Source organism: Harpia harpyja, chromosome 14 (genome assembly GCF_026419915.1).
Source record: "Harpia harpyja isolate bHarHar1 chromosome 14, bHarHar1 primary haplotype, whole genome shotgun sequence".
Taxonomy (NCBI): Eukaryota; Metazoa; Chordata; class Aves; order Accipitriformes; family Accipitridae; genus Harpia; species Harpia harpyja.
In genome coordinates this window covers 10,536,663-10,562,811 of record NC_068953.1, presented here as the reverse complement: position 1 = coordinate 10,562,811, position 26,149 = coordinate 10,536,663, and the positions used below count along the sequence as shown (strand labels likewise).

The 26,149-nt window shown below is 37.7% G+C and overlaps 2 protein-coding genes across 9 annotated transcripts in view; one reads left to right on the top strand and one right to left on the bottom strand.

Moving 5' to 3' along the window:
* The window catches only part of B3GNTL1 (UDP-GlcNAc:betaGal beta-1,3-N-acetylglucosaminyltransferase like 1), a 132,799-nt gene extending 117,877 nt beyond the window's left edge, over positions 1 to 14,922 (top strand). For all 6 annotated transcript variants that reach the window (XM_052809095.1, XM_052809093.1, XM_052809096.1 and 3 more), the window contains 4 exons: positions 5,298 to 5,366; positions 7,176 to 7,250; positions 12,749 to 12,837; positions 14,669 to 14,922. In XM_052809095.1, coding sequence (XP_052665055.1) covers positions 5,298 to 5,366; positions 7,176 to 7,250; positions 12,749 to 12,829 — 225 coding nt within the window. In that variant the 3' untranslated portion in view covers positions 12,830 to 12,837; positions 14,669 to 14,922. The remainder of the gene's footprint in view (positions 1 to 5,297; positions 5,367 to 7,175; positions 7,251 to 12,748; positions 12,838 to 14,668) is intronic.
* TBCD (tubulin folding cofactor D) overlaps positions 13,959 to 26,149 on the bottom strand; it is a 131,877-nt gene continuing 119,686 nt past the window's right edge. For 2 of the 3 annotated variants that reach the window (XM_052809088.1, XM_052809090.1), the window contains exons 36-39: positions 23,088 to 23,177; positions 22,015 to 22,102; positions 20,043 to 20,152; positions 13,959 to 17,189 (exon numbers count right to left, since the gene is read on the bottom strand). In XM_052809088.1, coding sequence (XP_052665048.1) covers positions 16,922 to 17,189; positions 20,043 to 20,152; positions 22,015 to 22,102; positions 23,088 to 23,177 — 556 coding nt within the window. In that variant the 3' untranslated portion in view covers positions 13,959 to 16,921. The remainder of the gene's footprint in view (positions 17,190 to 20,042; positions 20,153 to 22,014; positions 22,103 to 23,087; positions 23,178 to 26,149) is intronic. The other variant, XM_052809091.1, reaches the window with a different exon arrangement.

Below are 26,149 nucleotides of genomic sequence, written 5' to 3'. Positions count from 1 at the left end.
CTTCAGTTAAATGCAGGTATAAAGCATCCTAAAATGACATGGGGTAAAATAGAGGCTTCAATTTGGACTATAGTGAATACTTCATGCTGAAATATGGCAGGGAAATTTCCCTGCTGCTTCCATTTGGGAAGATATGCTTTTTGCAACATCCGTTTTGTCAGTACAGAGGCATGCACACTCAAAAAGTTACTGCATAACTAATGTTGTTATCTGTTCTAGAGAAATGAGACGCTTGCAGCTAGTTCCCACACTGTTACATATAAAGGCAGTTGTATGTTGTATGTAATCGGGGAAATCTTGTAGGTACAGTGTTTAGAAGCCTATTTTACATGTTGGATTCTGGAATTAAAATTGTCTTGAGCAACCTTGTTATGTATATGTTGAAAGAGGGAAGATGCTGCTATCTTTAATGGAATAGTGTCTTTAAATACAGTCATGAAATGCATGCTTGGAATTTAATGATACCCACAGCTTCTGTCACAGCTGTAGTGCTAAAGAGGTGAAATAAAAGCAGCATCCTGATACTGAAAATGACTCAGATTGTGACAGAGTTGCTTGCTAGTTTCATGGTTCCACTTGTGGCGTATTGGGAGATGTTTATGCCTCCGCATGGCTCTTGTTGTGTTTGTCATTAACTGTATCTATTTAAACTTGCATTATAATGCTTTCAGTCACTTTGTTTTGACTTGAATGGCCAAAATGAATTTAACTTTTGCAGAGATGTATATTAACATACTTCCGAGGCTTTATGTAAGTTTGAATGAAAGAATTATAAAGAGAAGAATCAACAGGGTCACTAGAAGTTTAAAATGGATGAAGGATTGCATGAGATGTGGAGGGAATGCAATAGGGAAGATCTGGTCATACAGGATTTTGTAGAGAGTTTGCAGGTTGTCTTCTTTAAAGATAAATTTTATGAGACCAATTGATGTAATGAGGAGGGAGAGGAGGCAAGTGACCAGTTATCAAAAAGGTTGTCCATTTTTTCTGTCATGCTCTACTAAGTTATTCACTCTCCCTTGTAAAACTTGCCTCTTGTATCCTTGAAGCTAGAACAGATCTTGAGAATTTGCTGTGATTACATTTTGTTGCTTTCTGTAAATTAACATTACAGGCCTAAAGCAGACCACAGGTGAAAATAAGATGAGGGAATAAAATCCTATGAAGATCATTCACCATAAAAGGACCTTAGGCTGGTGAAATCTTTCAGTTTTTCCATTAGGAAATCTGGGTGGAATGGGAAGTGTAAGGCAACATCCTCTGCAGTAGCCAACAAGGCAGTAAACAAGTTAAGTATGAAAGAAACTATTAATTCTTGTGTAATAGTAGCACAGCTCAAACAGCTAGGTAATTACAGCTGCACCCCAAGCCCACTCTTACTGACTTCTTAGATTGAACATTTGGAGTAGGATTAATCTACTACCCATTAATCTCCTTTTACCACAGGGAGGTCTGATAGTCCCAGCCTGTGTGTCCCTTCACACAGCTGCTGTGTTATTAAAAAGAACCAGCCAGAGAATAGCTTTTATATTCCTCAAACGTGTCTTCCCCAGCAGAGGGTTTTTTTGAGTAAATATCTTATCTTTTGAGCCATATAAACTTTCTCTTATGAGGGAGGAAACTACTTCTCCTTTTTCCCTTACACTGTTGTTAATGTATGTTGCAATCCATATTTATAAAAATCATTTATATTACTATAAAAATAGTAATTATGTAGCTTGTATATAACAGATATCTAGCTGTCTCTTCCAATTTTTAGCTCAGAGAAATAGTCTTTTTTTCTTTGTTTTGGAATTGTGCAGATTTTCATACAAGTGATGTCCAAAATAAAAATATGTAATCATTTATATATTTTGTTAAAACTGAAGCGTGATCTGAGGACTCTATAAGCTTCAATGGTGTCATATTGTCAGAGGCATTGCAAAAGAGCCATTTTGCTAGAAGGAGGGGAAAAAAACCCAACTTGAGATTGCTTTATACTTTTGATTCATAGGTTCCTCCCTGGGAGACAATAGTTCATGTATGGATAGATGGTTTTCATAAAAAATACAAGAAAGAAGCCCATTAATGCAGGAAAATAAATAGGTAACTCTGAGTTTATCCTAATAGTATAAAGTAAACAGCTTATATAACCCTGATGCCTTGAGTTCTCCTTACAGGATAAACAACTATGCGTAAGTCCTGTATTTAGACTCCAGACATAGATTTTCTTTAATTGGAAAATAAATAGTGTGTGTCAGAAAAATAGTTGACTTGCATTTTGGCCACCCACATGGTGTACAGTCTGGCAGAAAAATTGCCCATTCCAAGTCTGACCTGTTTTATAATACTGTAAGTACCAGATTTAAGCTGGCTGAATCCATTGAAAATTAGACATGGAGATACCTTAGTGGTAACTCAAAAAAAGCTTAGAGTCATTTCCATCTTCCAAGGGAAATTTGTCACAGACTTACCTGTCAGGTTGGGTGGGGTTTTTTGTTTTGTTTTTGGTTTGTTTTTTTTTTCCCCACACAGCTGCTGTTACTGGGAGTTTTGTATGCGAGATTGTCTGGGGGCTGGGTGGTTAGTATGGCAAAGGCAGTTTGCCAAATTTTCTACATATGGTAGTATGAGTTATGGCACAGGATGAGAGGAAGTATTATGATTATTGGTAGTCTAGTGATACAAGAACTATCTTTGGTTCTCTAACACCACTCAATGTTAAGAAGAAATCTATGCAGCAGTCAGAGGTTTCTGTTGTCTGTATTATAACATGCTAAAGGTGAATAGTGTGATACTTGCCAGCACAGATCTTACAGCTGAATTCTTAGTTATGGACATTAAAGCGTAGATAGAATTTCACTTTACCTTATGTCAAAAGTTCTGGGGTTTTGTTTTGGTTTTTAAAATCCATAGGAGTATAAGCAGCTAAAAAACTAGCTTCAATTACTGGAAGATATGTCAATCAATGTATTGGAGTGTATTTATTCCCTCTGTTGGGTTGACAGTGAAGACGTATCCTGCTAAATTTTGTTTATAATGATCACAGCTTCTAGGAAAGTAAAACATTAGTGGTGGAACTGAGATTTGCAGAATTTTGGAGACTTTTAAAAGTGGTTAACACAGAATGAAAAGTATACAGCTAAGTAACCTCTCTTTCCACAGTGGCTTCTATTTGCTTCCCTTCATATGTATACATATTTATATACACGTGTGTGTGTATGTATATGTACGCACACATATAAATAAGATGGGTAGAGGAAATCTTGGGATGTAGTTTACTGTGCTCAGTCCACACCACCTGATTTTTCAACTACAGTAAAGCATTACAGTGGTCATGGAAATGGGGTCAGGGATGTAAAGTGTATTAACTTGTGTTTAAGAGAAAAAAGAAAGCTAAGAAAGATCCTGGTTCTTCATCTTTGTGCTTGAAGGAGTTGCTTGTGTTTGCTACTGTCTAACCCAGTACCTTGTACAATGTCTGCACCTTGTACAATGTCTAGTAACTTCTAGTACTGCCCTGAATTCCCTCCTTTCTATTTCCATTATAACGCCTGAAACGGGGAAGTGTCCTTCGGGCGATCCCTCCATCAGATCATCCAAAGCAAAAGTCTGGATCTGCTGGCCTGTAATGTGATTCCTTTAGTCATGCAGCCCCAAAGTGAGAATTTAATGCTTCCTTAAATGTTCTGTTCTTTATTTCTTTTGCTGCCTGTTTTCAACTAACCTATTTTCCAGGTATGAACATCTACCTCTAAGTCATTCCAAGGACTATCCCTGCCTACCCTCTCCAGATTATTTGTTGTATTTTCCACATTGACTTTGTATGGTGGTGGTGTTTAGCCATATTTGTAGTCCCTTGATATTTTTGTTTGTATTCTCTCTCCGTTCAAGTTTAATGGAAGAACTGGTATCACGGTATTTAAGGATTTGGATAGAAAACTGTTCAATTGGATAGTGGAAATATCTCCAAAGTATTTTTGATGTAGAAACACCTTTTATGTTGCAAGAGAATGCAGCTCTATCTGGCCATTGCCTGAAAACACACGTAACAGTTCTGTTCCTCTGCAGTTTTGCCCTTGGGCTGTAAAGGTGGCACTCTGTGTCGGGAGTGAAGTAGCAATAAAGAATGCAAAAGTTGAGCATTATGACACCTATGCTCTTGTGTAGGTGTTTTCCTCTGCACAGATAGAATGAGGTCACTTCAGGTAAAAGAAAACTATCTTAATCACAGGAGGAAAATGTGTGAGAGAGATTTGTAGACACAGAAAGCAAGCCAGCCTTTTGCAGCCTTCTCTAACTTAATAAATTAATAAACAGCTGTTTGGCTTTTCAGATTTTCTCAGCAGTAAGTGTTGTTAATCAATTTTTAATGCAACAATTAAAAAGATAGGAAAAACGCTATCCAGCTTTCACCAGAATAATTGATTTCTGCAAGACCTTAACTATCTTAACTGTTCTGCTTCAGTGTAAGAGTTCTGTGTAGATAATATGAATAGATCCAATGGAAGTCAGAGGAAAACACAGCTATGTTTATTTTAAAAAGTCTTCCAAAATGTTACTGGTAACCTAGTGGCTCAAAAATGAGGCCACTGTGTATTTTGGATTGCAGGCATTTATTCTGCCTGCATATTTATAAGGAATGCAAATAAAAAACCATCTGAAATGCTTGGCAGCTAGGGCTGCAAATAATGCTTCCGTAACTACAGTAAGAATAACCAAAATGAAGCAGTAATTATATGTGTTTAAACACCAAATCTGCTGAACTTGTCAGTTGAAAAACACAAAGTCCAAAACCATAGGAATTCCCAAACTTGGTGCGTTATGACCAAGAATTGAGGCTAGTATTACCAGAGCATCTGAAGCAGTAGTGCAGCACAGCTGTGCTGAGGTATCTGGTGGTAGATGATATGCTTGGGGTGGGCAGAAAGAGGAAGATTTGTATTATATAAGCTTAGGTATTTAGTGGAAGTGCCAAAATGAGGAGGCTAGTCTCTGTTTTTAGTTTACTTAGCATATCGCTCGGGATGAAGTTGATCTCTTAGAGGTTTTCTCTTACCCAGTCAGTAGCTTAGATCACCTGTTCTCATGTTCATAAAAACATAACGTGCTCATAGACAACTGCAAACTTTGCCCATCTCCTTAAGATACACCTGGAAAGGATTTAATTTTTAAGCTCCACAGGAGGACCAGGGTGCATTGCCCTATTGCTGTGTTCATTCACATACCTGTAGCATTACTTACATGGATACACTGCCTGTGAAATACGTGCTGGTAACAAAGAACAGTATCGAAATGCTCTGCTTCTGTTTTGCCAGGTAGCTGCATTTTGTGATGTTGATGAAAAGAAAATAACAAAAGGATTCTACACTTACGAAGAATCTGAGGTTAGTTATAAATACACTTGCATTCTTTACTGTGATCTGGAAGTGTTCTGGGGAATGTGATGAAAGAATACATCACTGATTTTAAATATTGTATGGCAACTCATTTTGCTAAGGAGGCCGTGACAGAAGACTAGATAGCTGGGGATTGATACTGGAGTGTGAACTATGGAGCCAGAACTATGCACCTCACACTCACTGAAGTCAGTTTAGAAAGACAGAAATATATACACTCTGAAAGGATTCCAATGATGGAGTAAAACATAGCCTTCACTGACAGTTTTTTTCTTTTAAGTGGGAGTAGAATTTGGCTCATGATGGATAAAAGTGAAATCTCTATTAAAATAAAGTAAGCTTCTGTGATTAATTGTAACCTATCTGTATATTATAGTTACACTGTATCTGAATAAAGCTTTAATAGGATCCCTGGGAGCCTAAAATTGTAGGCAGCAACATTTTCTTTCCTAGACAAGGAAGACCAATATTTAGATGGCAATAAACAAACCATATAGAAAAAAAATGTTGTCTTGTTGCAGTATTAATTTAATGATAGCAATTAGCTCAAGACCTGGAGTAAAGCTTCATCCAGATTCAGTCCCTACAACCGTTGCTGAAAAGACAGTTCTTAGTTTCACTGGGCATTGGATCCAATCCTGTGAGCACGGTCTTCCGAGAGTGCAATTTGACATTCCCGCTTAGCCACTCTAACTGCAGGGGTGGTCTGACTTCGCTCACTGGCCTCAGCCACACACTCCCACCGCTTTGTTTATAATGGGTCTAGCAATCTTGCGGCTAAAGGATGACTTGATTCAGTTAGTTGATCTGGCAGAAAAGAAACCCTCAAAATAATTTTTTCAGCAAGTTATCTTGTGAATCAAATTACCCTGAGGTTGCATGATCCTTATATCTGATGAGAGTAGGACTGAGGGAGGGGTAGAGGGAGAGGAGGGGCACCTCCTCAGATATAGCTTGTGATTAGACTAGAGTAACTGTAAAATCAAATTCTATACTGGGTAGCTAATGAGTGCTTTCAGCTGCATGAAAACAATTGGAGTTCAGGATTTTGACCTGGAATACTGAGGACTCACTAACTACCAGTGCAGTAATACTGTCAGCAGAATTGTTACAGATCCTGTGCATTTGTCTTCCTAAGACATACCCATCCTCTCAGAGCAGTCGTAAAGAAGATTGTACTGCAACCTGTTGTGAATCCTCAGAAAATTCTGCAGCTTGGATCCATGGTGAAGTCCCAGTTGGGCATAAGCCATTTAACAGCTCCCACTGAGAGGGAAAGATTCTCCTTTGTATCCGCTATTGTGCCTGCTCTAATGCTTCTCTGCTGGCACAGTAAGCTGATGCAGCTTACTAAAGTGGCAGAAAATTAAACTGCCAAAAAAAGAAAGAACATATTTTTTATCGGCTAGGCTATTAAAGCAGCATACCTTGCAATCAGATGAAAGAGGGAGTTGTTCGGGAAAGGGGTAGAAGTAGAGCTTGGAGGTAAGGAAGAAGCAGTGAAGGAGAGGAGTGAGACCTTCTCCTTTCAAAAGCAGAAAGCTCTTAATTTGCATCTGGTGTAGTGTGTAACTTTGTTCAGAGAAACACAATTGTATTGAAAGATTAGGGTAAGAAAATAAGGGGTACTTGAAATGACTGGCAAAATAATGAGTGGAAGATGTGACCAGCTGGACTATTTAGCTTGAGGCCTCAAAATAATTTTTTCCCCTCTTAGTATTTAGTAGCTCCTAAAACTAAGCTAACAAAAGTAACACTCTGTGCCTCTCTACTAAAGTCTACTGCTTTTTCCTGCAGGAGAGACCAAAACCAAAAATTCCTATATGTCACTTCAGAGATGCAACTCCACCTTTCATTATCTGTGTGAAGCTGGTGAGTACCACCTTTAGCCTTAGCTCTAAGTGCAAAATCAGTATTTGCTCCTTATGAAAAATGAATTTCTATTCACGGTAAATAGCTTTTCCCAGAAGCTTTTACTATGCAATTGAATGGCCTTTTTTATCAAATTGACTGTGCAGAGTATTTCAGGGATTTAAAAAAGCAGTATTAAGTAAAGTAGTATTAAGAATAATCAAAGGTGCAGCTTCTGTAAAGGAGCTTGGATCTGTTTTACTTTCTTGCCCAACATTATAACACAAATGAACACATACAGTCAGCCACCTGGCCTCATTTATTCCTAATATTTTGCTGCCCTATGTATGGCAAAGGCTTTGTTTTTTAAATCAGACCTTAAAAGCCGTTTTCTTTGGCAGTGCTAATTCCATAGCTGCTTCTGTGCCCAACTCTGGTAACTTTCTTATTTCAAATGGTTTAACTGACCTAATAACATAACTAGAAGATGATAACCAGCAGTTATTTTGCTGCTACATTTAAAATAGCAAAGCACAGTGTATGGGTTAACACAGAAGTTTTAATGCAAAACAGAAAATACATTCTATTTGCAAATGCTAGTAAAAAAGTCTCTAACAGTAACTAAAACCTGTAGCTACATATAAACACCGACAATCTAATGCTGCACTAGATCTGTTCAAAGATTGATTAGCTGAATCTCATCTCATCTGGTACAGCCTGCTTTTAACTTAGCACTCCCGACTTTACGATCAACTCTGAGATCGTAACTATGAGTTGTAAAGCCAGACTGAAAGTACCTTAGGGCATTATCATGTACTGTTGGTTGATAAACTCTTGGATAAGCTAGTAATATTACAACTAATTTAATTTTTCATACTACATATAATGGTGGGTGGAAGTCCCTAGACAAAACATCTGTGGAACCTGTTATAAAGCACATTTAATTTGTGAAGCCCTTACAATGAGACTATTATACAACATCTTGCCTGAAAACTCTGGTCCATGGCTTCAGCTGTGATTTCAGTGTATTTTTCCACTCCTGGCCACTGAGCATTTTCTACTTGCTGACCACAGAACACTATAGGCCATAGTATCATTTAAGTAACATGCAGTATTTTCTTTGGAAATACAGTTTGACCTGCTTGAAACAGTTTCAGAGTTTGTAAAGTTGCTTCTAAAATCTGTCTTTGAAGCAGGTCACTTTTTAGGAGAAGTTAAAAAAAGTCAACAGCCTTTTGTATGGAGCCAAATCTCTAGAAACTGCAGGCAAGTTACCCCTTACCCCTCTCACTTCATGACTGAATTACACAGCTACTGTGAATGTTGGTGTTATAAGAGCTGATGGCAAAAACACCCTAGTGCAGAGGTGAATAAACATCAATCCATGTGGAGTTCCAGCAGCGTTATGCACTGGGAAAACAAAATAGTGGCCAAACAGACAAGAACAATGCTGATAATGAACTTGCATAACAACATAGTGAAAGTCCCTAATGGAGCTTACCTTTCTACAGATTTTAAAAATACTTGTTAATACTATGAACCTCACAGTACACCTATGTTGTTATACCATATTTTAATATTATGAAGACATTTTAATATTATGAAGACAGATAATCAGGGTGTTGGAAAAACAAATTTATAATAAAGAACTGAAACCAGATTTTTCTGTTAGCAGTGCCTAATACCCTGTTATCACCTGAGAAACCACAGACTACATAAGAAAGAAATAAAACCCATAAATGTATCTGTAGCAAAGTGTAGGAAATATAAACCCAGTGGAGAGAGAAAAGGAACCAGAGGGTCTCAGGAAGCAAACAGCAGTGCTCCAAGTCCCACTCCAGAACCAAGTCTGCTGGACCCTCCTTTTTCCTACCATTCAGTTTCGCAGCTGATCTTAAGGAATAGTTTTTAGTAACCTCTTTCAGCCGTTGTCATACTTGCTGTATTTCATTCCTGTTAGGAGTCTTTGTGGAGGCTGTCAAAATCCGTGAAATCCCACTCTTACTACTTGCAAGGTTGTGGGTGGATTGAAACGGGCACTGTTTTCAGTAGTAGTTTTGTCATGGAGAATAGTCTTCTACCAAAACAAAACAAGTTGATAAATGTCTGTGGTTTAAAATAATTCAGGTATCCTGTCTGCAGCAGCTTTCAAGCTTCTAGACCTGACCACTAAAGGAAATGGTTTCTAAATGGGTTGAGAAGAGCAAAGTATTGAACTTTTTCATTCATCTGCATTGATATTTTGCAGGCCAGGTATAATGCTGAGGGTTAGTCTTTGCTGTATTTATGGGTTGAGTTTGCCTTGCTTTCTGTGCAGCCCACATCTGAAGAACAGCTAAAAACAAAACATCCCACTTGCTTTTCTTTAATCACCTTTTCTGCATTTCTTCTTCCAACATGCTTTTTGAAAGTGGGAGCATAGGAAAAGTAGGATAGCGGACAAGTACGTAAAATATTAAGACTGCATCAAATGGAAAATGTTGTCTTTTTTGCAATAGCTATCACTGCCTCTCTGATGCTATTCACCCAGATTTATCAAATCAAAGTGCAAATAATGTTGCTGTTACAAGTTAAAGTCCCGGGCTGATGTGGAGTACTATATTTGAGACATAAAATTCCTCTGCAAAACCAGTGCTCTCCTTGTGCATATTGTAAGGGGAAAGACAAAACTCCTGTGCTGAAGAGGTTACAAATGACCTGTATTTTCAAACTATTTAGGGGAAGTAGCTTTACCCAGCCCTGTGTTTCAGGTCACGCAGCAAGCAAACATACAAAAACCCTAGTGAACGCATGGACATTTCTTGTGTAGACAGCTGTCAATGCAACAACTACGACCTAGCTCCATGTTGCACGGAACTGTTGGACGTTTAGGTAAGGCAGAAGTAGCTGCAGATTCTCTTGGCTAATTTCTTAAACAAAAGTCATTAAAAAATTCCTGAACATCCCAGACTTCTAAATTTAGCTTTATTATTTACCAACATAAGTAAGTTCATCACCATCCTTCTGAAGAACAAAGTGTCCTGAGGCCTTATTGTCTTTCATGTTGCTGTTCTTGGTAGGGGATTATTTTTAGTTTTGATACAGGCAAAACCTGCATGTTTATATACAGCTCTAAGAGGGTGATTTTGAAGATTAGGTATGTTTATTAAGTAAGTAAGTGAGCTGTTTGCAAGAAACTACTCTGCTGGACATATAGTTGGAGCAGTGTTTGCTTATTTTTTTCAGGCAGTTCCTCCCTTGCTAGCATTGGCATTACTTTGTTACCATATAAAATCATACTTGAAAAAGCAGTCATCCTATGTGATCTTTGCTCAGTTTGCATTTTAAAATGTCTTCACAAACGGCTGTAGCTGAAATTCTGCTCTCTGTGTGTGTGTACATGTGTAAGTTTTTGCTGGAGAGAGTAAAATTCTGGCTTTAGCTTGTCGAAATTGTGTAGCAGCCTGCAGTACCACTTCACCTAAGGGTCTGCACTGTGTGTTTTCTCTCACTTTGAGGTAAAAGCAAAATGCTTAGAAATCATGTATTATGCCCTGTTTTGGCATGGATTCCAAGTGCTTGAAATGAAAGGGATTTTTATTTTTCTGTCTCAGTAATTACACTAGTTTGATTGTATAAAGTTTTCAGTAGATTTACTGTTAGACCAGTTACTGTAAAACTCTGCCTTGTTCTGTCACTTCAGTCTTGTGCTCTGCGAATGAAAGACTTAACTCTCCTGCTTAATTTAGCATCTGGGCTCTTTTATATATATATTTTTTTTTTAACCCTTCTTTTGAGCAGGTTGATTTTTCAGCAAGCTAAACACAACTGTTCCATACCCTATGTCCTAACTTGCGAAATCTTGGGTTTATGAAATCATTAGTGGAGGCTAAAGGTTGTAATCAAGGCCTACACTTCTGAGTAGAATTCCCTGTTGGTGTGTTAAGTTTTGCAGATGGACCAGTGACAGTCTGGGATCTTAACTGAATTGCAAAACTAGGACCCAGTCCTTCAAAGTACTAAATACCATCAAGTATTTTCTTGACTTCAGGAAGTAAATAAAAAAAACAACAACAAAAAAGTACTAAACATCTTTCACAATCAGGGCCTTATTGCTCAGGTAAGAAATTGGTTACCTTAAGTGGAGCCCTTGCTTAAAAAGCCGAGTGCCATGGGCCCTTTCCTGCCCTTCTCCAAATTATTCATTAGCTATGCTTTTTTTATGGTTAGTAAACATCAGAGTTCAATTATGAATTTTATGACTGGTGGTGGTGTTTTTTGTTGAAGTTCTGGATCAGATTATGTCATCTTTGTATTTTTTGGCATTGCTAGTGAAAATAGAAGAATGTGGCAGGTAGATGAGAATTGTATAGAAGAAAGGAGAGCTAATCTGTGATCTTCAGGCACAGCATGCTCATTTGGGCAAGAAGTTTGAAATGTATGCACACAGTGTTTCCTATATAAATTCAGGCAGCAGAAACAACGCAGAGGTTTGGAGAAGACAGGTCAGCTTGTTTTGTTATTAGACTCCCTGTTGACGGAGATGGCAGTGTTCTTGAATGGAAGGCTTCCAAGCAACACCCAAATACGATAAGCACGTTTATAAGCAGTTCAGCTGATGGGTCCACAGTGAGCTGGGAAGCTGGATGTACAGTCCTCCATGTGGGACAGAAACCTTAGTTTCTGAAGTCAGGTTCATTAAAGATCCCAGAGAAATTTTTTGAAGCCTATTATTCTAGCCAAAGTGTAGTGTTCCACCTCCTTTAATTCCACAGCTTCAGTTGGACTCTGTATTTGTAACTTCCTGTCCTAAACACTTGCAGTACTGTTGTACATTGTTAAAATGTCAATATTGCTGCTCTGGGCCAACCAAAAGAACACCAGTGATCTCTTTACTTACCTCCTGCAGTGTTGTGAGGTTTAATTAATTATTTTTTTTTTGGTGACATTCCTGAAGATCAGTACAATTAAGGACTTCAGGAAGAACAAAGTAGAAATGCTCAGGAATGCTGAAGGTGGCATGTTTTCTTAATGACATCACTGCCCTGCAAGATTGCTCATGGAGCAATCTGAACAGGTTCCTGTTCAGATAACGTAACTAGGGCTCAAAAGGAAACATCTTTAACTATGCAAAGTATTTCAGTTACTTACATGAAAGGTTTGTTCATCAGACAAGCTAATCATTGTTCAAAATCTACAGAAATCACTGTTTTGTCAAACTCATTCCCTTGGTCCAGTCTCTGGAAATGCCTGCATTAGAAAACAAAATCTGCAGAGCTTAGTATAGCCCTTGTGCTCTACACAGCAGGAGAATGAGGTGTCTAATATCTACCCACCCCACCCCCCATATTAATTTGAACACTAAGTTTTCAGCATACACTTAATCTTTGAATGGAAATGTTTCTGAGCCTTCATTAATTTATGTTTAGTTCCACAAATGGGACCTTCTTCTATGGTCTAAAGAACCAACTTACCAAAACCTGTTACAACCTGAAAGGAGTTTGTCTGGTTGAGCTAATTCTCTTTTTCTTCCCTCACAGGATTTGACAGGTGGAGCATTTGAAACAAACCTGAACACGCTGAACTTGAAGGAAGGGATGGATTACTACCACTTTAACTAAAAACCAAGGTAAGGCAGTGATACTGAAGCTGTGTTATCCTCTGTGTATCTGTGTGTAGGAAGACCAAAATGCGCAGAGGTTTAGAATTTTTTAGTAATTTGTGCTTCATTAATCTTTGTACTGAGTAACCCCTTTCTAAGGGAGGTCCTAGTTACTCCATGGATAATGCTATTTGCTCATTTTATTATTGCACATCACTTGTTTACCAAACTCAGTTTGATTGTTAAATTGTATTTCTAATTTAAATAACCATCAAATACAGGCCAGAAGATTACAAGAGGACTGTTACCATAGGGAAGCCTTAAAAATGCATCAAGCAAAGCCTATAACCACTGGCAGTGTAAAGAGAGGTTTCTGTCAAACACTGCTTGGGGCCCTCACCCATTCCCTGCAACTGGCTCATTTCCTGCTGCAGGGAGCAGCAGCTGGGGCTTGCTGAGGTAAAGCTCTGCACGGGGCTAGTACTGAGATCCAGCAATGGCATCCTCAGATTCGGGGCTGTGTGAGAAGTACAGTTGTGTCCGTAATGTCATCTGGCAGCCAGATGATCACATGTACAGATGCTCACAATTTTCACTGGACCTTCTCAGGTTTTTTTGAGTAAGCACAACTCGTGTTTTTCTTGCAGCAGGGACCTAAAGGTATAACTTTGCAAAACCCAAGATCTTTCAAGAATGTACTAGAAACTTCTGTGGTAATGGCAGCGTAACAACATAGGGGCTGTGGATTCAGGAGTATTTCTGCTGCAGTAATGCCTGGAAGGAGCCCCTGTGGTGTGTGCAGCCACACGGCCAACTCGGTCTGTTGCACAGTGTGTGAATTGAATACTGTTTAATAGTTAGTGAGTAACACTGATCTACACTGAATTTCATCTGCCAGACCAGGTTGCAAGTATACTTAAGAAGTATTGAATAATATAATTTATAGTTATATTCTTGAAAAGGAAAAAGAATCTTAGAGACAGACAGGTTGCAGTTTGGGAAATGAACACCTGCAGTAGAAGATTGCCGCAGTTTGTAGCAGGTACTTCACAGAGAAACTGGCTTGGTTTTAGCTTCTCTGCCTGAATTTTTCCTTCCTTTCAAATTTTCACACACACACACACACAGCACCACTGTTCTACTTGAAGTGCTGGGACAGTGGGATTTAATTAGAACCATCAAATAACACAGTGTAATTAGAATATCATGTTGCCTGTGCATTTGTCCTCCCCATCACATTAGTTTTCCTAAAGAAAAATGTTACAGCCATTTCATTTTATAGTCAATAAGAAAGGGTCTAAATTCCTAGCAAGGTGCTTGAAGTACTGATTCACCTCTATTCTTCAAGGGGAAAAAAAAAAAGCTTCAGTCCCTAGAGCTAGTTTACCACAAAAAACATTTGCTTGAATTAGTTATATAAAGAGCTATTAAGAGAAGCCTTGACTTTAGCTGAAGTGAAACCTGGATTTTTTGTTCAATTATGACATAAGAATGACAGACTTCTTATCCACAGAGATACTTTATGTTCAGGAAGACTTCATTATCACTAAGTGTTGCCATTCTTACCTCTGAAAAACAATTGTTTTAAGAGACTAATGCAGCAAGTCAGGTTTAATATTTCACGTGTGTAAAGCAAGCACAGGCTGAATGGCTCCATTCAGAGTTGTAGAAGTATAAATCATTGACATCAAAAAAAACCTCAGGTCAATTGTGACAGAAATACGAAGAGAAACCGCCATCTTGTGGCTACAGATAATGACTTTAAAAACTGAAAACACAGTGAATCTTTGTTGCCTTCCTGTGGCATATCTGCACAATGCTTTAAGACATAATCTCTGTCTCTTATTTTGTTAAACAGCGCACTTCGAAGCTCATGCTGAGAATCCAGTTTGTCAGGATGCCGTGGCACGAACTCTTCCGGTCCTAATGGCACCTGAACCAAGCTTCAGTTTACAAACCAGCAGCCAGTGCCTGCAACTTCATTACGCTGAACTCTACAAGACAGAAGAAAGAGGTCACAGGGAGTAGCATGTATCACTATCTTAACAGTATCCCAATCATGTAATTCAGTAAACTAAATGGAGAAGAAAATATAGACATACAAAGCTATAATATTTACAGTCCTTCTTAACACCTTTGTTTTTAACTACCATTTAGCAAATTTTATTTTTACAAGTTTTAAAGGAATGACAAGTGTTGACTTCATACAAAATTGACTTCATTCACCTTTTCAAAATGTTATGCTTGTCTTCCTTTATTGTTTCTCTCCTGTTCTCAGGATCTGTGAGCTCTTGAAGAAGAGCAGAGTGTGAGCACAAACTGGCTGCTAGTAGGGACATCTGGACAGCTATGAGAAGTCCTTCAGGTTGACTGAGTATCACTCTCAGTGAACTCCAACAGTTCTCAGGGCAGGTGCAGGCTTAGCTCTTTTGCTAAAAGTTATACTAACTATTTGCTTATGTTAAGAGGAAGAAAAGGTGAAGTTCCAAATTCAGCCACATAACTTCCAAATTGCACATGATACTATATTTGTAACAGTTCCATCTGAAATAATACCTGTATGTATATTTGGCTATTTCTTATTCTTTTGTTTATATTGGGACAGTTTTCTCCTAACTTGTCAGGCTTCTCTCAGCCTCCAATAATTAAGGAGTTGTTGAAATAAGATTTTTTTTGAGATCAGTGAATTCATCTTGTAACATCTTCATTCTGAACATAACATTTCTATTGGTTGACTAAAAAACCTTGAAACAGCAATGCTCAGGTCAGCTTTTGCTCTAAAAACAATGCCTTGTATGGGCGAGAGGTTCAGATTCTTGTTTTCCAAAATTACAAAAATGTTAGTTGCAGGTGTCTTAAAATTGTACTAAAAGCAGAAAACTGTAGACATGACTTGGTAAGAACAGGAAGATGAGCAGAGAAAACTGCTCTGGGGCACAGCAGGGTGTCTTTGAAGGTTATTCATAGATGTCTTAAGTATTAGTCTTCTGACCAATTTTTAAAATATACTTTTTTAAAAAAAAATATATATTTTTTTATATCAATGGTAACTCAAAACATAGGCTGTACTTACATTAGGAAGCATCTTCAGTGTAAAGGATTACCAGAATATTACACAGGAGGAAACATAATGCAATATCCCAAAGAGCGAGTTCAACAAGCACTTTAAAAATGCCATTAGCTAAGATCACCTTTAGGTGCTGTGCAGGAGAGAAGATTTGGTGTCTTTCAGCCACAGATGCTGCAGCTGTGAAAAAGGCTAATGCAGTTCTGGAGTGGAACTGTGCAGGACAAGAAAATAATGCTTTGTATAATTATAGTCATGAAAATAAACATAATGGTGTTCCAATATTGAAGGGAATGAAGGTCCACCCTATTAGGAAAAACTTAGGAAAGAAGACTGCACAGATGATGTTTCTGAATTCTAAAATAATTACAGAGGACAAAACTTTCTAGAACTATGAAAGCAGAACAATAAAAATTACCAAGGACAAGAATAAATTGATGTACCACTATTTTTAAAGCTTAATCAGTTTATGGAATAGAATATATGCTGTGGATGCCTGTGATACTAGGGAAGTAGCCTTGGGTCATCAAGCGTTGTTACCTTGTCTTGTATTACTCAAAGTAAAACTAATTTTTCTGTGTAAATTGTCATGTTAACACATGTTCTCTGAAACAGTCATAATTGAGCCTCCCCATCTTTGGACAGAGAGAAAAGGAACCTCTCAGAAACCCTGACCAAAGCAGAAAATTCTGTACTTCTGAAATACTGAGCAGATGGGCAATTCCAAACTATCTGCATTAAAATGAAACAGGACCTACATATGGATATATTGTCTGTCTTCTTATGAATGTATTAACTTTGTGATTATATTCTTCCTCTTAGGCAGTGTTACAATTCTGTGGCTTGCACAACCACGTTACAGTTTCGTTGTTGAAATTGACTGGGAAGTTATCCTTTTTCTTTTCCCAGAAAAGGCAGATGAACAGTTTTTGAAACATCTGTACTGTATTATTTCATTCTTGCGTTTTGTCTGAGTAAGATGTCACACTACAAGTCTGGAATGTTTTCAAGGAAAGAGACTGGAAGGGCTTAAGGCAACAGTCTTCAGCAATTCCATATATTCTGTAGTAAGCTGTGAGGACATCCCTCCTGGTGCGCATTGATATACTCATGAACCAGTGAAGAAATCCACCTGTTGCACAGAAGTACACCGTAGATTTGGCGGAACAATTGATCATTACTTTGATTCTCTGAAAAAACCCTCAGGAGCACATTTCCATACTTTACCTTGGATACCAGCTGCGGTTTGGGCACTTTCATGAGGTCACAGAGACAGTTGCGTTTCTCTCTTACTACTGGCAATTCAGCTTCCCTGCATGAGGAAGTATTTTCCAGTTAATTCAAAAATTAAACCCTGAAGTTGGCTACATACATACAACTTCTTAAGCTATCCATTTTGTTTGTACATTTCAAATTGTAGAAAACATTTTAAGAATAATGTAACATTTTTGTACTATTGTAAGCCAGATAGATAAACCATAAATACACAGAAGGTCTTCCAGAAGTGAGTTACTAGTAAAGTGTTTGAGACTATTCTTTTAGATTTTTGTGTTCCAAAAAAATAACACTTACTCATACAACCCTTTTGACTAGAAGTTCACTGACTTATTATCTAAATTTACAGCTCCTTTTTGCTTTAGAAAATTTCACATCAAGAATTTAAATACATGTCACTAGATTTGGAGAACATTCTACTATCTAAAGAAGGTTTCTCCTGAAATTGAAAATCCAGACCTAAAATTTGTGAGTCTTTTGAAAAGTTTCTGAAATAGCGTGATGTCCATGACACACATAGATAATTTCCTCAAGAACTGTCAGTTACAAAAAGCCCCCAAATGCCAAAAATCCATACAGACAACATTCTTTTTGTTGTTGTAAAAAAATCTACCAGTCTAACTGGAATGTTGTGAGACTGCTAGTCTTACCAATTCAGTGGATTTCTTTTGTTTTTCTAAAGTAACAACTGTAAATGAGCTACTAAAAATTTAACTCTTAGCACATAGAGAGTCCAGAACTACAGAGAAAAAGCATAAAGGGCAAGTTAGAAATAACCTGAACTTTTTTTTGAGACACCTTGGGCAATTTGTCATGTTTAATACTGGAAACCTTCCTCTAGCTAAACAAAATTTATTATTTATACAGTAATTTGTTTAAACTCTGAATTATACAGTTGTATGATAAACTCTCTGTAGTTCCAACAAAGAACAAATCTGTGTATGCCAGTAATTATTATCTTCCCCAAATATTCTCATTTGGCTTCCTGAAGTTAATGCTTATTGTTGTAATTCAGAATTTACTATGATTGTTTTACCACTGAGAGAGCTTGAGAATAACAAGCAGCTCGCTCTGACACTCAGCAATGACTTCAAATATGTTCCTTTGTAAACAGTTCAAATCTACCATGATAAAACAATTAAGTTTTAAGTAAACTAGCTCTTCATCTTTCATCTCAGTGCAGTGGACATATTGCAACAGGGAACTTAGAGCAAGCCCTGAGCTGAGACAGAATAAAACAGGCAGGCAGTCACACCTTAAAAATGACAAGGTGAAAACAGAATATCTAGTTTTCTGAAGTGGTTTTTAGGAAGTATTTTGCTTTGTTTTAGTAACCCATTTATGAGTAGAGCTGTACTACCACTGCTTTTTCTGTAGCCATGCGTTGTGTACTACTTACTTCTAATTTTGGTATTGTAAACATCCCTTTGTGACAGCAGTAATCTAATCCTACTCAATTGTTTCTGTTAACAAATTCTTTATGTAACTTCTGAGCAAGCCTGCTCTTAAATTCAGATTTCATAAGCAAGCACTGAATCACACTAAACACGATACTAAACATCAATAGGTAATTAAGCAAGTAATTTTAACAACAGGCAGAACTGTTGATAACCAATTCTTCAAATCTGAGACCATTATTCTAATAACAATGACACACTTAGTTTTCTTTTCCCAAATATGAAGTTATTTAAGCTCCAGCACAGAAATAAACTAGAAAGTAAATAGAAGTTAAATAATAAAAGCATGCAGTCTGAAGATATGTAAACCACAACCTTAAGGTGTATGTGTTCTTTGAAAATGTCTAGGTTAATTTTATTTCCATGAAACATCAATGAAGACAAAAAGCCATATAATATAATGACTAAATAAAATACATATTTTTTCTATCTGTCTATTCTCACATATTACCTTTGACTACTCTTTGAGGCAGTGTGTTGGGCTAGTAGACCCATCACCCAGGAGAGTTGTCAAGGAAATTGTTTAATGCGGCAGCAAAAGAAATAAACTTATAATATCTTAAAACTCCATATTTCCTCAAATACCTGAGGCACGCAGTCTTTTACAAACTTTTCCAGGTGACTATAATGCACAATGCTAAAATTTGCAGAAAGGGAAAAAAACAGTGCCAAAATTACGGTGAGTATTCCTTCCTCCTGTCACTTCAAAGGTGCTGACAGAATGAGTTCCTCCTGCCCCTGAAAGAAACTTGGCTGCTTTGGTGACTCTTGCTTATGAAGAACAGGACCCTATCCCCCCTGCCCTTGGAAGAAGCTAACGTTACAGGTAACAGTAGGTAAAAAAAAATGAATTACGTTATATAAAAGTGGTTGTTTAATTCATGCAATCATATACTTGGGAAATGTCTGAAGTGTTCCGATTCAAAATACTTGCTTGAATACAACGTTTGTAGCATTTTGAGTAATTGCGTTTCATGGGAGATTTGAGCTGTTCTGCTAATTCTGTTGTTTTCCAGCTTGCAGAGATCCTTCCTTTCCCAAAATCCTGCCAGTGCTCATAAATGCCAAGAAACTGTCTGTGCAGTTGAAGTTTGACTGTTTGCACAGCCCAGTCTCTCTCTGTTTCATGGAGAATTTCCAAGACTTCCTCCCTTTCTATGTTGTTAGAAAAATACGGATATTTTACTTTATCTAGCGGTGATTTTATACATACCACTTCCAGTGGGACAGTATACTAGATAGTTCTTTAGAACAGAAGAATTATTTTCAGCAATGCTTTTCTGGCCTAGAAGCAATAAATAGCTAGAACTATGGTATGGTTTCTTACAGCTTCCTTGCCATCAGCTTTCAAAGGCATGGACTTTTTTTTAACTTCAGTGGTACAAAAATTATTTCAGCTCTTATTACTACTATCTGGCAACAAATTGACTTACCAGTTGGTATCACTGAGTATGGTCATAACCTCATCCATAATGGCAGGATCAACTACATCACTGTAGGTTATCAACATTTCGTAAACTTGACTGGCTGTTGTTTTCCGTATCTATGGGGAAGAGGCAGAGGAAGCTTTAGTAAAGGATCCAGAGTCCTGTACGGAAGAGCCCAGTGCCATTACTGGTACTCGTTCCTCATACTGACCATCGTATTATGGTGGACACTTTGTAATATTCAGAACTACAGTCTATTCTTGCCTCTTGACAGCAATTTGCTGCAGGAAGGGACTTCATTTCTGCACCTCAAGGAAATTCATGCTACTACAGTCATTATATTTTCACTAAACTTTTGCAGCATTTGAGATTAAGAAGGCTACAGCTCTGTCCCTTGCAGGGAATGAATTCAAGTGTTTGAGACTGGCCCAACTGGAACATTTCTTTTCTTGAAATTACTCACGGAGCCAAAGTCTGGCTCTAACTTTTGTTGCTGTAGGCTCACAAAACAGATTTCCCAGTCTGGAGATTCTAAGAGTCAGCAAAACTCTTTAAAAAACTGTTGGGAGATAGATGATGTGAGTAACATTAGGTTTTTTACACTCCAGTTTCCATAAGCAATTAATTTGCAAGTATTTTTCCCAGAGCACTGTTTAGTAGTGATGGTGGTGTGCATACAGAAAAAGCTAGCTAGGCTGGTTTCTGAAGTACAATGCATAGAAAGATATTAAATGGAACACAGCAAAACTGCAACAAAAACAAATGCTGTTTTCAAGAAAGCCTGATGATAACTGAAGGAAGACAAAGGAACTATAGGGTTGTAAAACCATCTGTAAAAACAAAACATATTTATGATGTAAAGTACCAATAGAACGTGAAATGGAAATGCTCTCTCTTCAGTTCTTATATTGTGCCCTTCCTGCAAAGGATTCTTCATGTAGCAAGTACGCACAACACGGAAACAGTTGGACTAAAAATCTGAAGTATCAAACTTTGCTGAGCACCATATGATTTTAACCTGATCAGTAATCAGCAAAAGTAATCAACGTTAGAATAAACAATGTTAGTTTGCATTGGCCAGACACCAGGCTATTCAATGTGTTCTCAAACCCCTTTAAGACCTCCTGGGTTTTCACATTCTTTTTATGTGCCCTTGCAATTACTTCAGACAGCCTTTGTTTCTCCTATGCCACTTGACTATAGATGCAGCTCAGCCTGTAGCAGCGGAGGTGCTAGTCCTCACTTACTCACAGGAGCATCCACAACCGTTCCCAGGTAAAACCCTTGTATTGAACACCAACGCCACAGAGAGCTGTTGTACGTGTTTGGTTGTCACAGCTGTTGTAAGTTGGGGCTCCCAGGTCTTGTACAGTGAACATAGCCCCTCTCCCAAAAACCTAAGTCAACAAAAATTTTAAAAGACTACGATAGTATTATCCCACATATGATCTTCTCTTACACATACTGCGTAACTCGGGGTTTGTGCCCTAATTCAGTTAGTTATATAAAAAAGGTAAACTTCTGATAAACCTTCCTGCATTGCACAAGCTTTCGTCACACCTGACAAAAAGAACAAATATATTTCTCTTGAACCAGAACTACTACAGTGTTGCTACTATCAGAAATGCTGCAAAACTAACAGTAATTTATCTGATTGGAGCTTTCAAGCACTAAATGGTGAACAGATCTTCACTGTGCTGGGTGCTGTGTAAAAGAAACAAATGAATTGCTTCTAATTTAGAACAGTAGGGACAGAAGGTGGAAAAGCTGTATGTGGAATAGCCAGGTATGCTGCAAGTATCCAGTGGCCTGTTTCAGGTGGCAGCATTGCAGATAGCAGACCCTTGAGAAATAAAACCTATTCTATACATTAATATCTGTAAAAAAGGATGCTGCTTTAATACACTTGAAATTATTTTTTACTTGTAAAGCCTTTTAAATAATACATTTGATAATATGCAATGTCTTCACTACTTACTACAGGAAACGGATGGCAAAGAAGGAGAAACAACTGAAATAAAACTTTCTCTCTCATGTCTCCTTGAAATTGAATCAGGCCACAAAACCTAGAAAATGTAAGAAAAAAATAGATCTTGTGTTATAACTGCAAAAGTACATTCTGTGGATCAGAGTGAAGATGTATATCAGAAAAAAGGGTGGGAGGGGAAGCTTTCCCCCAGGAAATCTCAGTTCTAAGTGCTGTGGGAAAGCAAACACTGAGTGTAAGTGTACTGAAATCCTTAAGGGTTACTGAGATGCCACATATCTATGCCAAGTACAAATATGGTTTTAAAGTTACTGACTGGCAGCACCAAAGTCTGTGTGCTAAAAACCACAAGTGAGTCGAGCTCTTGCATAGAGAACAAAAGGACAGGGGAGGCTGTGCACAGATGATGCAGTTCAGAGTGAAAGATCAATTTGAAACATGGGCAACTTTTCATTTTAGGTTTTCTTATGCTCTTAAAATATTATCAATAAAGAAATGAAATGCAAGTCAAGAAAATCACTGCTTGACATTCATATACCTGAATAATTTTGCCAAGTTTCTGCCAATGAACCTTCGTTCAGCTTTGCAACGCTTTGTCCTTTTTTTTTTTTTCTTCTTCCTCTCCTCACCCAGTGCTGTCTTTCCTAACTGGTATGTTTGTGTTTTGCCTTCTCTGCTATCTGAACTGAGGGCTTTTACCCTAAAGCCAGACAAGAACTTTGCAGACTTTTTCACCTCTTTCTAGTGCACATGTAAGATCTAATCAATTATACATATTTTGCATTGGCACCAAACCAAGCTTTCTACAAGCCAAAAGCAAATGATTCACTCCTCTACCTTTTAAGAATATCAACATTTTAAAAGTAAATTTTATCAGATCCTTCATATGTTTTCACCCCAACCACCCAGAAGTACATGAAACTCTCACAACTTTATATTACACGTATTTGTGTGCATTTTTCATTTAAATTTCACATGTAATAGACCTAGCCATTACAATCTGTACTTAAATTTTCTTCACTTTTTATGAGCAGAGAAAAGATTACTTTATTTCATCAACTCACACTCCTATACTGGAGCGAAGCTTCCGGATGTCTTTGGATCTTTTGATCTCTTCTTTACAAAGTGTAAATAACTTCACTGCAAAGGGCTGGCTGAAAATGGGAAAGAAAAGAAGATGAGCAATACATTTCAGTAGAATTTCAAACACATGTAATGATTGTAAAGATGCTAAATTAACATTCAAAGGAGAAGAAAGACACAACACAGAGCAGTACAAGTTTCTTCAACAACAGCACACCCTGCTTTAGGTGGACCTTTGGTAAAGACACAGGCATGTTTGGCCACGATGTTACTGGACTTTTTTTTTTTTTGTAACAGGGAAGAGAAGAAATTAGTATTAATTAATTACATTGCTACTACCTCTATGCTGAGGAGTGAACTACATTTATCCAAACTGATTCAGTATATGCATGATAATCAGCTAGCCATGGCTTGTGTTTATAACAAAGCATGGTATGATCAGAAATACTGTGTCAGGAATTAAAATATTCTATAGCCACATAAAAATTATTTAGTCTGTGTATCATTGTGGTGCCTTGGTTGTGCCCCAGGGTCTTCAACCAAACTTTACATAAAAGGGGATGAATGTTGTTCTTAAGTACTCTACCATTTCACAGCCCAAATTCCTTCAGTGATTCCAGACAACGTAATTAAACACAGGGCTTACAGCTCTGTTAAGTGTACGAGTCATGAAGCCATCTTTAAATATATTTAGCAAATTCTTTTCTTTTTCCACACAGTCTGGGAAACGTGATTCTCACTGCTCTTTCCCAGACACTCGTACAAACACAAGTATCATTAATATATTCCAAGGATCTATTAAAGAGAAGTAAAGAGGGAATATTGCTTTTATTTCAGTACAAATTATTTAATCTTTTACTTGCTACACTCAAAGCTGAAGTGCCATAGATGCAAAAGAAACTATTTCATATTGGTCTAGTAAGCACTATTACTTCTAAACTGCATATTTTGGAAACCTCATTGTATTGTGTACGTAAAGTAGAAAGCAAAAATACTAACATTTATCTTCTGCTACCATGATTCAAAGCTGTGGATAAAAACTACTCAAAAAAGCTGTGCAGTGTAATCTGCTGAAAACCAGAACATTTAAAACAAGATGTTTATAGGAATGACAAGATGTTTTGTTAAGTTAATGCACCTTGTTATATATAGTTTTCCAAACAAGAGTTAGTGTTTTTTAATTACTTAAAAAAAATTCTTAACAAAATACTGGCATATACTGGCAAATACTGACTTGGTTAAAAAAAACTGAACAACAAACGATGGAACCATAAAGCTAAAGACTGCTGTCTATGGCTGTCTCAATATCATCCAGAAAACCACACTAAAAGAGTAAATCAAATTGCCAGGTTTTCAATGTTGATATTGAGGCTGCATAAGAAATTTTGAGAGCTGATAGTGGCTTTCAGGACCAAAGAGTCTGGGGAGGGCTGACTTAAAATACCTCCATCAGATGCTGAAAGAGCAAGTTCCTTGCCATCCATTGCCTGCAGTCACATCACCACTGTTTCCACATGTTGAAGAGTATGATAAGCACAGAAAGCATGCACATAGGAGACACATGATGACAATGACAGACATCTGCATGAATGAATCTGCATGTGTGTCTACAGACACTGATTTGTCTGGGTAGATGAGGGAAGAGCATATCTGCTCTCTTAATTTTAAGAGGAGGTGTGTTTTTTCTTACCTTGGTGAAATTTCTCCTCTTCCCACCCCCAATTACACAAAGACATTGTGTAGACAACTAATTACAATACCTGCAATGCATGCATGGCTTTCAGCACAGAACAACAGCAATATAGTGAATTAGGTGAGATTTAAATTGGTTGAACAACAGGGACATCGCTGAGAAGTATAGCAACAAAGAGACCAATTGGAACAAGAGCATCTGGAATAAATTTAATACACATAACCTTATGTGAAGCATTTTGTGTTTAAAACAGATGCACTTTCCTTTCTGTCATTTGCCAATTTCACATTTGTAATAACTAAACCTAACCTATGTGTGATCTCAGATGACTCAAATAGCTTGGCCTCTTTAAAGGAAATTGAGAAAATTCCTTCTCCTGTGTGGGCACAGTGCCAGCAGAAACAGAGTTGACATCTGGGGAAAAGGGATCAGTCTAAAGTCTTCACATTATGTAAATTGGGCGCACGTGGTACTGCAAAAAGGTGCGGGCTTTTTCCTCCTAAAGGTGAACTGAGTTTCAGCAGTTCAGCTGACATCACCTGGTGTGGCCATGACAGCTATTGCTATGCTCTTTACTATATGGTTTATTATGCAATAGCAGTATAATTGCTTTAAAAAAATCCACGGGAGCATGTAATACATAGAAATCATTAGTCGGAGACCAGTGGGGACACATACCATCTCAAACCACTGTAAAATCACCAGGAAATTGTTATACAAGGCATTAATGTTTCTGCTGAATATGTAAAATATATACACATAAGAAAGGGAAAGGCCACTTTTACTTTTTACTCCAGAAAGCATTAGATCCTGAATTGTCATTCAAAGGCTATTCTGTTCACATGGTACTGAGTATTAGACTAATCTTAGTGTACTTTCTAAGGAACTAGCAATCTATCTGGGCTCTTGGCAGACTGCATGTTGCCCTTTGCCTCCAGCAGTCTCTCTAATCAATTAACACTCCCTACATTATTATGAATATGGCTCCACAAATTCACAATGTACACTAAGATGAAATCAGGAGGTTTCGGGTTGTGCTACCACAGAGAAGAAATTACATTTCAGCTGAAGACTACCACCCTGTTTGGGGTGGGAGGGCACACAGGGCAGGGAGGAAATAGCAGTTTCACAAACACTTCAGGCCAGCATACACCTGCACTGCTGCCAGAAGAAATGGTTTCCCCCCCACTTCTCCCCCGCCACTTCCCTCCTTATTTTGGCACAATTTGTGAGCGGAACAGATCAAGGAACTACCTCAAGCTGAATTTTACTGGAAGAAGGGTATTTTTAACCTGGAACAGTTCTCTAATGCCATTCATCATGTAGCAATACAAACCATTCCTGCCAGTT